This window comes from Emys orbicularis, chromosome 12 (assembly GCF_028017835.1).
Source record: "Emys orbicularis isolate rEmyOrb1 chromosome 12, rEmyOrb1.hap1, whole genome shotgun sequence".
In the NCBI taxonomy this organism is placed as follows: domain Eukaryota; kingdom Metazoa; phylum Chordata; order Testudines; family Emydidae; genus Emys; species Emys orbicularis.
In genome coordinates, this window is record NC_088694.1 from 21,196,217 (window position 1) to 21,209,360 (window position 13,144).

At 50.6% G+C, this 13,144-nt stretch overlaps 1 protein-coding gene across 1 annotated transcript in view; it reads right to left on the minus strand.

The window, feature by feature from the left end:
• PLCG1 (phospholipase C gamma 1) overlaps positions 1–13,144 on the minus strand; it is a 96,009-nt gene that overhangs the window by 16,839 nt on the left and 66,026 nt on the right. Inside the window, exons 11-20 of the mRNA XM_065414816.1 lie at positions 12,759–12,844; positions 11,420–11,540; positions 8,638–8,806; positions 7,125–7,247; positions 6,119–6,220; positions 4,909–5,096; positions 3,607–3,807; positions 2,971–3,090; positions 1,390–1,570; positions 855–932 (exon numbers count right to left, since the gene is read on the minus strand). Coding sequence (XP_065270888.1) covers positions 855–932; positions 1,390–1,570; positions 2,971–3,090; positions 3,607–3,807; positions 4,909–5,096; positions 6,119–6,220; positions 7,125–7,247; positions 8,638–8,806; positions 11,420–11,540; positions 12,759–12,844 — 1,369 coding nt within the window. The remainder of the gene's footprint in view (positions 1–854; positions 933–1,389; positions 1,571–2,970; positions 3,091–3,606; positions 3,808–4,908; positions 5,097–6,118; positions 6,221–7,124; positions 7,248–8,637; positions 8,807–11,419; positions 11,541–12,758; positions 12,845–13,144) is intronic.

A 13,144-nucleotide genomic window follows, 5' to 3' on the forward strand; every position in this document is an offset into this window, starting at 1 on the left:
GTGGAATCTACAGTACACAAAAACTTCAGAGGACAGCAAGTGGGAGATCACGCCCCTCCAGAAGCTGCCAGCAGGGGGAGTCAGAACAGATCATTTGAACCCAGGCACCCTGTTCTGATCACCAGGAGAAAAGCAGATTCCCTCTGCTGGGAGCTCGACTGGTGGGGACTGACGTGCCCTCACGGAGGTCTCAGAGACACCCCTCTGAAACACAGGGACTGCCAAAAGCACTGCAGTCCCCGGAGCCAGCGCTGCGGCCGGGAGCTATTTGATCACATTGCACTTTTGCACGAAGGCTGCAGAACAGATGAACAGACCCATGAAATGCCACGGGGAACGCTGAGGGAACCACACTCGGCCGACTTTCTCGGCGATACAGTAACAGACCCAACCTTAGAACAGCACCGAAGCCACCCATGCACACACACTCTAGCGACGGGCTGGGACGAAGCCAGGAAACCCCCCTGCCATCCCTCTGAACTCTCTATGAGAGCAACAGAGGGGCCAGGAACCAGGCGCAGGAACACGGACTCCTGTCTAGGCAGCAGGGGTTGGGGGAGGAGGAGAAGGCATTCCTGACAGCAGGGCAGTGGGTCAGGTCCTCCAAAGTGTCCTCACTCAGCCCAGCCACCAGAAACTCCTCTTTTCCCCTCAGCAAAGGTCCGGCCTGTGGCGGTGGGGGCAGCCCCAGGGGCAAGCAGAATGGCAGTGGTGGGAGATGGGGGGCAGAACTGGGAGTGAGGGGGAGCCCAAGAGCAGAGCTGGATGCTGGGGTTAGCCCGAAATCCCCAGGGGCAGAGCTGGGCGAGCGGGCCATTAAAATCGACCTGTAAAGACAAACAGCAAGAGAATACCTTGAAGGTTGGCATGGGATTGGCCTCCACGTAGAATCCCGGATGGCGTCCTTCATAAAGGGCTCCATAGTCTGGCTCCTACAAAACAAAAGCACATACGCTGTCACTTGGAACCAAGCATTTGCTGCGGGGAGAACTAGTCCCTTTTCTTGCTGCTACCGGGGGAAAGGGCCACAGAAGCTAGAGATGCAGAAGGGCTCTGGCGTGTAGGAAACAGACCCTGTCTAAACTAGTGTGCTGGCCACCTCCACTGCAGGCCAGAGGGTCTGCGGTGCTGAGCACCCACACACCTCTCTGAAGCCAACGAGAGCTCGGGCTGCACATCAGGCTGTGCATACCCAAGGTCTGGTGGGGGGGGAGGGATCCCAGGTCCTCTTGCTAATTTGGCTGTGCAGGTACCACACACTCGCTCAACCTCCGTATGGCCAGGGGCAAGCAAATGGCTCCGGACAAGGCCAGCAGAGCCGAGCCCTCGCTCCAGATGGGCTGACTCCTTTCCTCCCCTGACCCATTAACAGGCCTGCCTCGCGCTCACCGCTGTCCCAATCTTCTCCAGCGTCTCCTCGTTGATGGGGTACCTCAGCTTCATCTTGCGGTAGAGCGGGTGCTTCTCGTAGTAGCTGATCAGATCCACCAGGCTGTCGAACTCGGAGTTGCCCAGGAGCACGGTCTGGCCCTCCTGCAGCACTCGGCAGTGCTTGATCTTCCCTTCCGCCCTGCCAGGCCAAGACGAGCAGAAACGCTGCTTGGCAAACAGCCAGAGAAACCCCCTCCCCAGGCAGCCACTTGGAAGAATGAGACCCCAGCCCAGCCCTGACATCTTCCCTCCATGCCTGGGGCCACCCTGACTACCCAGCAGGACCGCTGAGCAGAGAACACTAGCACCCGGCGATCAGTATTGAGGGAAGAGGTGCCACCACCCCAGATCACACAGGAATCGCTGTGGAGCCAGATGCCCATCTCCAGAGCCCAACACTCTGAGCTAGGGGAGATCTGAGCGAAGCACTAGGATGGCGCATGCAGCACCATCACAGGTCAGAAGAGGGCGACACAAACTCAGGGATGGGTCTAAAGCTTGCAAGAAAGCCGAGTCACTATGAAACCTCCGATAGTTAAAGCACAATCCCACAGATCCCGAAGGCCGCACCCGTTAATGAGACAACACAGGGAAAAGAGCTAGGGAACCCCCACGACGTGGCAGGCAACTGGGGTGAACATCCCCAGAGCAGGGCAGTTTCGTGAGCCACCCGAGTCTAAACGCTGTGCCAGCAGGCATGCTCTTCTTCCCTGCAAGGTCAGGGCTGAGCAGGAATGGCTATTGGGACAGAGGGGGAGGGAGCTGAACCTCTCCTGCTTGGTGCTGCAGAATCCAGTGGCCCAACTGTCTGAACCAGCACAGCCATTAGGGACACAGGGGCCCGGAAGGGCCCCAGAACCAAATACAGCGCTTCATCACAGCAATGCAGGGAGACTAAGGTGCAGATCCTCAAAAGGCAGTTAGGCACCTGTCTCCCACTGAAATCAATGGGAAATAGCCTTATTTCCAGTCTGAATTTGTCTCGCTTCAACTTCCAGATTTTGGATCGTGTTAGACCTTCCTGTGCTAGACTGGAGAGCCCATCATTAAATGCTTGCTCCCCAAGTAGGTACTTCAAGACTGTGATCAAGTCACCCCTTAACCTTCCTTGTTAAGCTAAACAGATTGAGCTCCAGGAGTGGCTCACTATAAGGCATGTTTTCGAATATCTCGGAGGATCTGCGTGGGCTCAACTTTCGGCAGGGACGCCTCCCTGACCAGACAAACTGCTCCCTTAATGCAAACTCGCTGGCAATTTAAAGGGGTTTATAGTGTGCTAAGCACGAGCGGCGAGGACTTCCCCCACACCTGGGTACACGCCGAGGGAGGGGCGCAAGGCAGGGGCCACGCAGAGGAACAGCGAAGGTGCTTGAGAGCGCAAACGGTGGCTCAAGGTGGAGATTCCCAAGCCAAACCCAAAGCAACACAACCCCCTAGTCGCAGCATCAGTCCTGAGTGCTGAAGGCCAGGGCATAAACAAAACCTTCCCCATGAGACAGACGGACGGCTGCACGAGCGCTTTCCAGCCCGGGGGCTTACCGGAACGAGATCGCATAGGAGTTGGGCTCGCTCCTCTTGCGCACTAGGAAGGCTCCATCCCGCGACACCCTCATCAGCATGTGCTCGGCCTGGGCCCGGGTGAGGTTGGCGTGGTACCACCTTTGGGTAAAGACACCATGACATGAGTGAGTGCTCGTGTCTCAGACACATCCAGCCGAACCCCAGAACCAATCCAGGGCGAGGTCCCTCTCGTGACGCAATGTAACCAAATCCACTGGGGCAGTTTCTCTGCTCACGGGGGAGCGCGTGACACGGACAGGAGGCGGAGAACGGGATGGTATCTGGAGTGATTAAGGGCCATCTCACCCCCTCGGCAGAGACAGGCCGGGGATGAAAGAAGCGCAGACGTAGGACAGATTGGTCCGGTAACCATGGCAAGGGGGAGGCATCCTACAAAGCATTGTCCCTGCCCTCTCCCCCCAAATGCCACATGGCTCAGGGTCAGAAGGGCAGGGCGGCAGGCTGCGGATACCACGCAGAGCATTGCCTCGCACTCCAGCACCGGGGGGGCACAGCAGGGCCAAAGTGAGGCAGAGAGCGGCGCGCGCTAGGGGATCACCGGGCAGCCACGTGGTTAGGAACTCCCTCCCCTCTCCCCGCCCCGCCAGCACTTACTCTTTGCTCTCGTGGGCGTTGGTCTGCGGCACAGGCTCAGTCAGCTTCATCTCGAACTCGTTGCACCTCAGAGGCACTTGCTGGTAATGGGTGATGAGGTCGTAGAGGCTGTCGAACACCAGGTTGTCGGTCAGGAAGAACTTGGGGCTGCCGGCGTCCTGCCGGGAATGGATGCGGCAATGCTGCACCTTCCCATTGCGCCTGGGTCAGAACAAGGAGAGAGAGAGACGCTTGCCCTTGACTGCCTGCCCCAGCATCCAACCTGAGTGAGGACTCTGGGCAGGCGGGGAGAGAGCCATTCCCTAATGCAAACTGATTGGGCAAGATGCCATCATGTGACTGGCTCAAGCCAATTACTACGGCCCAGCTAAACTGGACACCAGGAGTAAAGAAATCTAGGATGCGTGGCCCCCGTCGGCCCAGGGATTACATTAAACAGGACAAAGGCGTGATCAATGTACACTCACACCAGAGAGGTCAGCAGCAGCACATGGCAGAGGAAACCCAACATGCTTAAAGACAAAAGTCGATGGCGAACTACCTGAGTTAGGAAGGATAATCTTCTGGGGCATTACTCATAATTGTAATTTATGTATCACACAGGCCAGAGATCTGCCTCGCCATAATTCCTAGTGCAGATCTTTTAGAAAAACATCCAGTTTGATTTAAAAATTGACAGTGATGGAGAATCTACCACCACACTTAGTGAATTGTTCCAGTGGTTAGTTACTCTCACTGTTAAAAACGTACGGCTTATTTCCAGTCTGAATTTGTCTCGCTTCAACTTCCAGATATTGGAACGTGTTAGACCTTCCTCTGCTAGACTGGAGAGCCCATTATTAAATGCTTGCTCCCAAGTAGGAACTTCAAGACTGTGACCAAGTCACCCCTTAACCTTCCTTGTTAAGCTAAACAGATTGAGCTCCTGGAGTCACTCACTATAAGGCATGTTTTCGAATCCTCTAATAATTCTCAGGGCTCTTCTCTGAACCCTCTCCAATTTATCAACATCCTTCTTGAATTGTGGACACCAGAATGGACACAGTATTCCAGAAGGAGTCGCACCAGTGCCAAATACAAAGTTAAATAACCTCGAGTTCTACTCAGGATTCCCGTTTTTGCATCCCAGGTAGAGAAACTGAGGCCCTGAGAAGTCAAGTAACTTGCTTCAGGTTACACTGCACATCAGTGGCAGAGGAGGAATTGAACCCAGGAATCTTGGCACAGAAGTTAGAGGTACTGATAAGGAGTTAATGGATTAAGGCTATTTCAGAGCTGGTGAAAGGGGTTGCAGATCCTTACCAGAAAGAGAGGGTGTAGTCTCCCACGAAGGTTTCACTCTCTCGTACTAGGAAAGACCCATCAGGGGCACCCGTCTCTATGCAGTACTCCATCAGCAGCCTCTCTGCTATGTGGCGCCCATCGCGCCCAGCCCCCAGCTTGCCATGAAACCACTTCTCAGTCGAGTGAAGTTCAGTGCTGTTGCTCACCTGGCAGGGGGCAGAGATACATCTCCCACTTCACTGAGCACCAGCACTTCAGCTGAGCTCCCTGTGGAAGGGGCCTGCTGTTCTCAGAGGCAGAGGGCCTCCAGCTCTGGACCATGAGTGTTTGAATTCCCTTCCCCTTCCCACTAAAATAAAATCCCTTGGGACTCCAATAATTTACATCCATGACTGTTCAGCATAGAATGTTCCAGGGCCCAGACCATCCCCAGGGTGGCATAAAAGTCATTAACCCCATTGTACAGATAGGGAAATTGAGGCACAGAGGGGTAAAGCAATAGCCTGATTTTCAGACATGCTGAGCACCTGCAGCTCCTGCTGAAATCAACGCTCAGAACAGCTGCTCAGACAATCAGGCCACATAGCATAGGCAAGGCCCTGAGAAAAAAATAAGGACTTTTTTTTTTGGGGGGGGGGGGGGGGGGGGGGATGTAATTCCTGGCAGCACCATGGGTAAAGTAGTCAATTTCACAGAACTTGCCCGGCCCCTGAGTCGCCCCTGCACTGCTGCGATTTTTCACACAGCGAGGAGGTGGAAACGGGCATCTGCACACACCGATCTCTTGCTTGGGGTTGCTCAGAGCACACGGCAGGGCCACGTCGGAGCAGCAGTTTCGGCGTGGGGGGGCTCCGTGGCTGGGTTTTAGCTGAGGCACAGTAGCCCGCACTGCTGCGGCGTGGAACACAGGCTATTAGATCGGCACGTGCGGAGGCCTGCCGAGGCCATGGCTGCTTGGGCGCCAAGCAGCGGTAGCACTGGCAACTGTGCCTCTCGTAAAACCAACCGCTGAGTCCTCCCTCGCACAGCTACTCCGACGTGACGCTGCCATGCGCTACGAGCCGCGCCGAGCACAAGGCCAGTGTGTGTGGCTGCCTGCTTCCACTTCCCTGCGGTCAGAAAAGTCACGGTATTGGGCTAATTTCACAACTTCCGGGCAGTCCATGAAATGGAGGTTTTCAAGGGGCCCTGAGCATAGGCACCCCCTCTTTGAAAGCATCGCCCTCACCTCCTTTGGTTCCTCTTCATCCTCGTTTCCCGGGTGGCCGGTCGTCTCCTCAGAGTAATAGATCTTGCTGCTGGTCAGGACAAAGTAGTGCGGATTCCATTCCTGTAGGGAAAGACAGAAAGATCTGTACAGGGAATTCATCCAAACAGCACCCAGCAGACCGTATACCACCTTTGGATGGATTTTCAGCCCTGTGGTTGGTGGGGCTGGGGGGTAGCGAGGGAAACTGATTGGTGAATTTTAAGGCTCATGTAAGACAATGATCAATGGCACTGATAAAAGGCACATGCCAGGCAAGCTTCCAAGACACCACCAGCTCAACTACACCCTGCTAATTCAACTCAAGAGATACTCTTGAGCCGAGACTTTCAATAGCGTCAAAGCGTGGCGTAGCTTGGTGATGCAAACTGATGCTCATGTGGGATCAGACTGAGAACTCTCAGCACACTTTAACGGGATACTGTCAACTGGAAATCTAGTTAAAAAACCAAAGTTCAGAGTAGATTCAGGTTCCACACTAGACCTGGAGTCACCCAGGCAATTTCTGTTGTTTCACCCTGGCACCTCCCTCCTTTTCAAAACATGCAAAAAACAAGGGAAATTGACTGGAGAAAACACCGTCAAAAGCACACAGTAAAACTGAAACAACAGAAGTGCTCAGACCCATAAGAATCAGACTGTTTAGTCAGGTGCCTGAATATGGATTTAGACGCACCCAGGTCTGTAAACTCTGGACTTAATTTATAACTTACTGCAATAATGCAACCTGGTCTATTAAACAAGGCACATTCGGTGTCACATAATCAGAGGAGTGAGAAAACCCCGAAGTAATTTACACCATCTCCCTTCCCAGGCAGGATGGCTCTCTACCATGCACATGCTGATCATTTTCCCAGCAGCGTTATTGTTAGTTTACAAGATCAGATTGGCTTAATAATCCCCAGGGAACGATCTCTAGGTAACCTGAAGGAAGTGGATGAGGTGGCAGCCGCAGAAAGAAACATACGTGATTGATGGGATCTTCCAGGTAGAGGATCCCGTTCTTTATGGAGTTGCTGATATCATTCTCTGAATACATTACAGACGTCGGCAACTCTTCATAAGCACTGCCCTCCGCCAGCTTCTTGTGCTGCAGAATGAGACACTCGGATCAAATACCCTAAAGGAAGCAGCGGTCGCAGAAGAGACCATGTTCACCTGTTATGCCCCGATCTGAGCAACCTTAACGTTCTTCAGCTCTATTGCAAGGGGTACCCCCTAGATCATAATTATGGATAAAAGATCCCCCTCCACGCTGCAGAGAAGGGTCAAGAAATTCTGTGATGCCAAAAACCCCACTGTGCACTTTGTACTGCGGTGGTAGCTAGGAGATTCAGTCATAGACCAGTACTCCACTGTGCCAGGGGGCTCCACAAACACATAGCAAAACCAGGTCTTGTCCTTAAGTGCTTCCAATCTATGTCCCTACCAGATGCATGGTGGCTCTTGGAAGAATCCTTTAGAATTTATAATAGAGATTATGTGACAGTACCATCTTGGCAAACATGCCAGGGATTGAACCAGGGACCCTCCAGCCCCTAAAACATGAGCTGGCCACAGCTGGTTCCAAAGCTCCGTAGATTCCTCTGTGGCTTAGCACTGCAGGAGATCCGTAACACACACTCGCCAGTGGGTTAGAATTAAACCAATGCGGTTCTAAAGAAATGACTCCAAAAAGCTATCGAAGGAGATTCTGTCTGGGGGTTGCTTGAATTTCAGAGCACAGGATATTTAAAAACAACAGTCTATACATTTCCCAGGTGGCCACCAGGGGGCAATAAGACAGAGGAGTTAGAGGCTCTCCCCAGTTCTGTTTAGTTTTCAGCTCCATGCCCCCTCCCAACCTTAGAGCATCCTGCATTTCCAGCAGAGTAGAAAGTATTCTCTGCCAGTGCAAGGTGCCATGGTAACCAGACGGTGCTGGAGTAGACAGTGAAGCAGATCAAGGAGACCCACAGTACAAATACCAGAGCATTGGCGACAAGGGGGGGAAAAAAAACTAAAGATGGATCCTGAATCCAAAGCACCCTGAACTTTGGGGAAATTAGTATCTGGATCCAGATCGGATCTTCTCTGGCTCCTCTAGGAAAAACCAACCTAATTCAACCTTCTTGGGAAATGGGCCCAAATAAAATCAACATGCACTGTCCCTTTAAGGTTCAAATCACTGATGAGCCCTTCCAATGCCTAGGTGAACATTCCTTTCATCAAAAAGAACAGGAGTACTTGTGGCACCTTAGAGACTAACACATTTATTAGAGCATAAGCTTTCGTGGGCTACAACCCACTCTCCACAGAGTCTGGTTGTAGCCCACGAAAGCTTATGCTCGAATAAATTTGTTGGTCTCTAAGGTGCCACAAGTACTCCTGTTCTTTTTGCAGATACAGACTAACACGGCTGCTACTCTGATTCCTTTCATCCCAACTCCACTCCCTACTTTCCTTTGCAGTAGAGACACCAGCTACAAGGGAAATTTTACCTTAATGAGAATCTTCCTCTTCAGCTGGTTCGGGGAGGGGAGCCCGTCAGCGGATATATCCACCGGCTTGGTCAAAAGCATGTCCCCAAAAACCTTCTTAAAATTCTGAGCCATGTTCCTCTGCTGAGCAATACTGCAATGATCTTCAATGGACAGGATGACAGGATATCTGGTAGGTGAAGAAGCAGGAGGGAATAAAGGGGTTAAATAACAGAGTGGTGATTGGGGGAAGGTCAACATTTCTGTAACTGCATGCATTAACTACTAGCACCAACTTGCAGGAATTTACCAGTTGCCGACTAGACAACTCTACAAGTTACTCTCCACAGAGTCTGGTTTCAGCTTCCTTTGCATCCCCTGGACATTCTAGATTTCACTCTCATCCCCACCAAGATGAACACAAGTTTCTGCCCAATGGCTCAGTAGAGTCCATCTGTACATTCCAATTCAGGACTGGGCTGAGAGGGGGAACAGAGACACCTATCAAAAAACTGCAGGGTGCTTCCCAGTTTAATTTAACCTAACAAAAATTTGCCTCCCCACCAACACAGAGAAGGACAATGACTTCCATGTAGGAACCAAACAGACTACAAATATGGCATATGTATTTATAATACACAACACAAAACAGGCACTTTGGTGCCTCCTGCTGATCATGGCCCTCTTGTGGAGAAACAATCACATCTGTGCCATTGGTAGGACAGGAGCCCATGGTCAGAGGTTGTCCCCTTGTTGCTGGACCAGTTTAGCAAGAAGAACTTCAGTATCTGATCATCGGTGTACCGTCCATGTGTGCATAAGGGTCACATAAAAACCGTCATGGACCAAAGTTGTACATGGAGTACGAAGAGGAAAATAAGCCCTTGGCTGCAATATCAAAGGACACTAACTAAGGCTATAAGCATCACTTGTCCCAGAAAATCCCAGGCTACCAGAGAAATTACATTTAGTCCCTGCACAGTTAGACACATTCGCCAGCAGGGATCCTAGTTTTCAGTGATAAAAAAACAAAATTCTCCAATGAAAAACCATAAAACCCCGCATTTTCCCACGATTAAAATACAACACTAAACTTTAGTTTCCTTAGCCACAATATACATAGGTATCAATTGAACACAACATTTTATTGATATGTTTACAACTTTGAAGCAAGTTCGAAGCCTACCAGTGCCATCAATCATTATAATAAAATACAATTAATAGAATGATCCAGACACAGTGCATTGTTTCTTTACTGTTATCGGGGGCACTGCTCTTTCAGCATCTTGTTTTCGTTTCTTTTCATTCAGTTTATGTTTAGTGCTTTCCAGGTGTTCTACAACTGTCTGCCTTCTAATGTGATCTACAGCCTTGCTGCATACAGTGCAGACCAGCACATTACCATCAACATGAAAGTTGTCCTTGCCAAACTCAGGCTAGGTCTACACTACAGCGGGGGGGGTCGACCTAAGATACGCAACTTCAGCTACGTGAATAGCGTAGCTGAAGTTCCGTATTTTAGGTCGACTTACCTGGCTGTGAGGACGGCGGCAAGTCGACCGCTGCCGCGCCGCCGTCGACTCCGCTGCCGCCTCTTGCCGCGGTGGATTTCCGGAGTCGACGGCAGAGCGATCAGGGATCAATTTTATCGCGTCTTCACTAGACGTGATAAGTCGATCCCCAATAGATTGATTGCTACCCGCCGATCCGGCGGGTAGTGAAGACGTGCCCTTAGTGACATGGACTTTAGGGGGAACTTTTAAAGTTTTCGGCTTCTTTTCTTAACTTTAATTACTCATGTCTGGAGGCTAAGTGAAATTAAAACATGAACCCTTATGCACCATTGAGTAGCCTCTATATGCAGGAAGCAGTTTATTGGAGTATGTTTAGCTATGTAAATTTAAAGCACATTGAAAAAGCAACCACAACAGGGGAGGTCATGCACATTGAATAAGTGACACTGGTACTCTCAGTAACATTTAGTTACTAGTTAATATATGTTTTTACTTTTTCACAAAATGTAAAAACTGAAGAGTCTCTGTAAAAACGCAAATTCTGTGCTTTTCCATGGCAAATGGATTTCTAGGAGCCCTGTTTATCAGCAAGGACACAAGTCAGATTTATCAAGTAGAGTCACCAAGTTCAAACCTAGAGAGAAGTTAGGCCCTACATTTTCAGAAGTGTTACTAATTCTGGGTGCCCAGCGGACACTCCTCCACCACCAGATTTAGAGTTTGCCAAGCACTTACAAATCCTATGGACTTCAGCCAGAGCTGGGGGCTCACAGCTCCTCTGAGTATCTGGACCAAAAGTGTCTCCAGTTGGGCACCCAAAATTAATGGACATTTGAAAATTCAGGCATAAATACCATGCTCAGCATCACAAAGTGAGCCCATGGGAGAGCCAGGGACAGAACTCCCAAGACCTTGACCAAATGAGGACATTCTTTACTGGTGAAATCACCCCCGTGCAGAGGGGGCAACAGTGCTTAATTTGTGCCACGGCTTGACAGTTCATAGCCCCGGCACCTTTGGGCCTGGCAGTTCATAGCCCCGGCACCTCTGGGCTTGGCACATCAGTTATGAAAGTAAAAAAATTGCTTGAGCCCCTGTACCTAACAAATTAAACACTGAGGGGGTGGGGGGCTGGGGGCAAGCAAAAGGCCTGCATGTGCCACTTCACGCCCACTTAAACCTTGCATGGAGGCTTTGGGTGTGTCCTTTGCACAAACATGAGTTTCACTCTAGCTGAATTAGAATCAGACCCAGGAGGATTCTGCCTTTTGCACACCTGTTCTACTTACTCAGAGGTCATGAAGGCATGTTCCTTGATGGTCATCAAGACGTCAGAGAATTTGATTTTGGTGGTTAAGGTGTGTCCATGGTAAATCACGGGCATCCCATCGGGGCCGTCCCAGCAATCCACTAAAACAGAACCCAATGGGCAACTTAATCAAACCCAGTGATGCAAACAGGACGTCAGCGCAAAATGGGTCAAACCGAGCTAGCTCTGCAAGGGAATCCATATTGGATGGGAAAAGGAGAGAGGTGAAAATCAAGGATCTTTCTGAGAAAACAATGACTTTAACAAGTACAAGATGGTCCAACAAACAAAATCTCCTTAACCCTTTCAGTGCGAGGGCACATGCAACCATAGCATTATGCTGGGCATTGCAAAAGTGTCAAAATGCAGCATGACAGGACAATAACAGTGCTAACAGCACTTCAGTGGCACCTTCTATCTACTTCCATGGACTGAATCTCATAACAACCAAGAAAGTGAATCTCTTCATCTTACAGATGGGGAAACCGAGGCATGGAACCATGATGTGACTCACATAGCCAGTCAGTGTCAGAGGGAGATTAGACTTCAGGTCACCTGACGGAGCTGGTTGAAATTTTTTGACTGAAGATCTTTGAGTTAAAAAATGGTTTGGTTGAAATCAAAATATATTCCACAAAAACAGTGTAATTTTCACTAAATGTTCGATTTGCTGACAAACAGGATCCTCACTGAAAACAGTTTCATTTAGAAAAAAAATTTCAATAAAAAAAAAAAGGCGGAATTTTCTATGAAAAATTCCAAAAGAAACAGCTTCATTAACATTTGTTGTGGAAATACAATTGGATTTTTTTACTCTGCCTCCAGGTTCCCACTCCCCTGCTCTAACTACTGCAGCAGGCTGCCTCCTGGAATGCAGCATAAGCATGTGAAGAGATGACAGGCCAGACTGGTAAAAGTAGGGAAGTGCCTAACTCCCACTGGTTGCCAAAGGGAGTTAGGAACCTATATGCCTTTAAAAATCTGCCCCAGAGTGCCAGGCTGTGGTGTTGTGGCATTAGGACGAAGTTCAAGTGGGTGGTAGTTCTATCGCCACCATTGCTATTTGGTCCCAGGAAAGAGAGGGGTGGGCTGTGACCCGCAGGCCAGGCACGGCACGGTGCAGGATGGAAAGATGGGGCCGTGCCCGCCCAAAATGGCCCACGGGCCAGCCTCCAGGGCACACTCTTTCTAAAGGCGCTGGCTCGCTCACCGCACAGCAGGCCCCACTCCACTAAAGGAACCAAGAGCCTCAGATGAGGGCAGCACAAAATTCATGGCCATCGCTGAAGAAAAGGAGCCAGCCCCTGCTAGGTACTCACACTCAATGCAGCGGCATCCCATGCGCAGACAGCGCGCGTAGGCTTCCAAGGAGGACTCGCTGGAGAACTGATCCCCCGTCAGGTACCTTCCACGCAAAAGAAACACGCCATCAAAAAAAAGTAATTCGCTGCGGAAGGGAACACGGAGAGCTCTGCACGGGACATCACAGGAGCAAGGACTGGTGCAAGCCACAACCTGGCTTCGTGTTGCTAGAATATGACAGACACACTGTCCTCCTCTTCTACCCATCCTGTCTCTTGTGCTACCCACAGGAATGGTTCAGATCAACCCACCCTCAGCCCTGCTGGGTTGCAAACTCAATCTGCAGAGCTGTGCCCTTTACTGCTGACGGCACCTGTGACTGTGGATAGACAGGGAAGCAAAC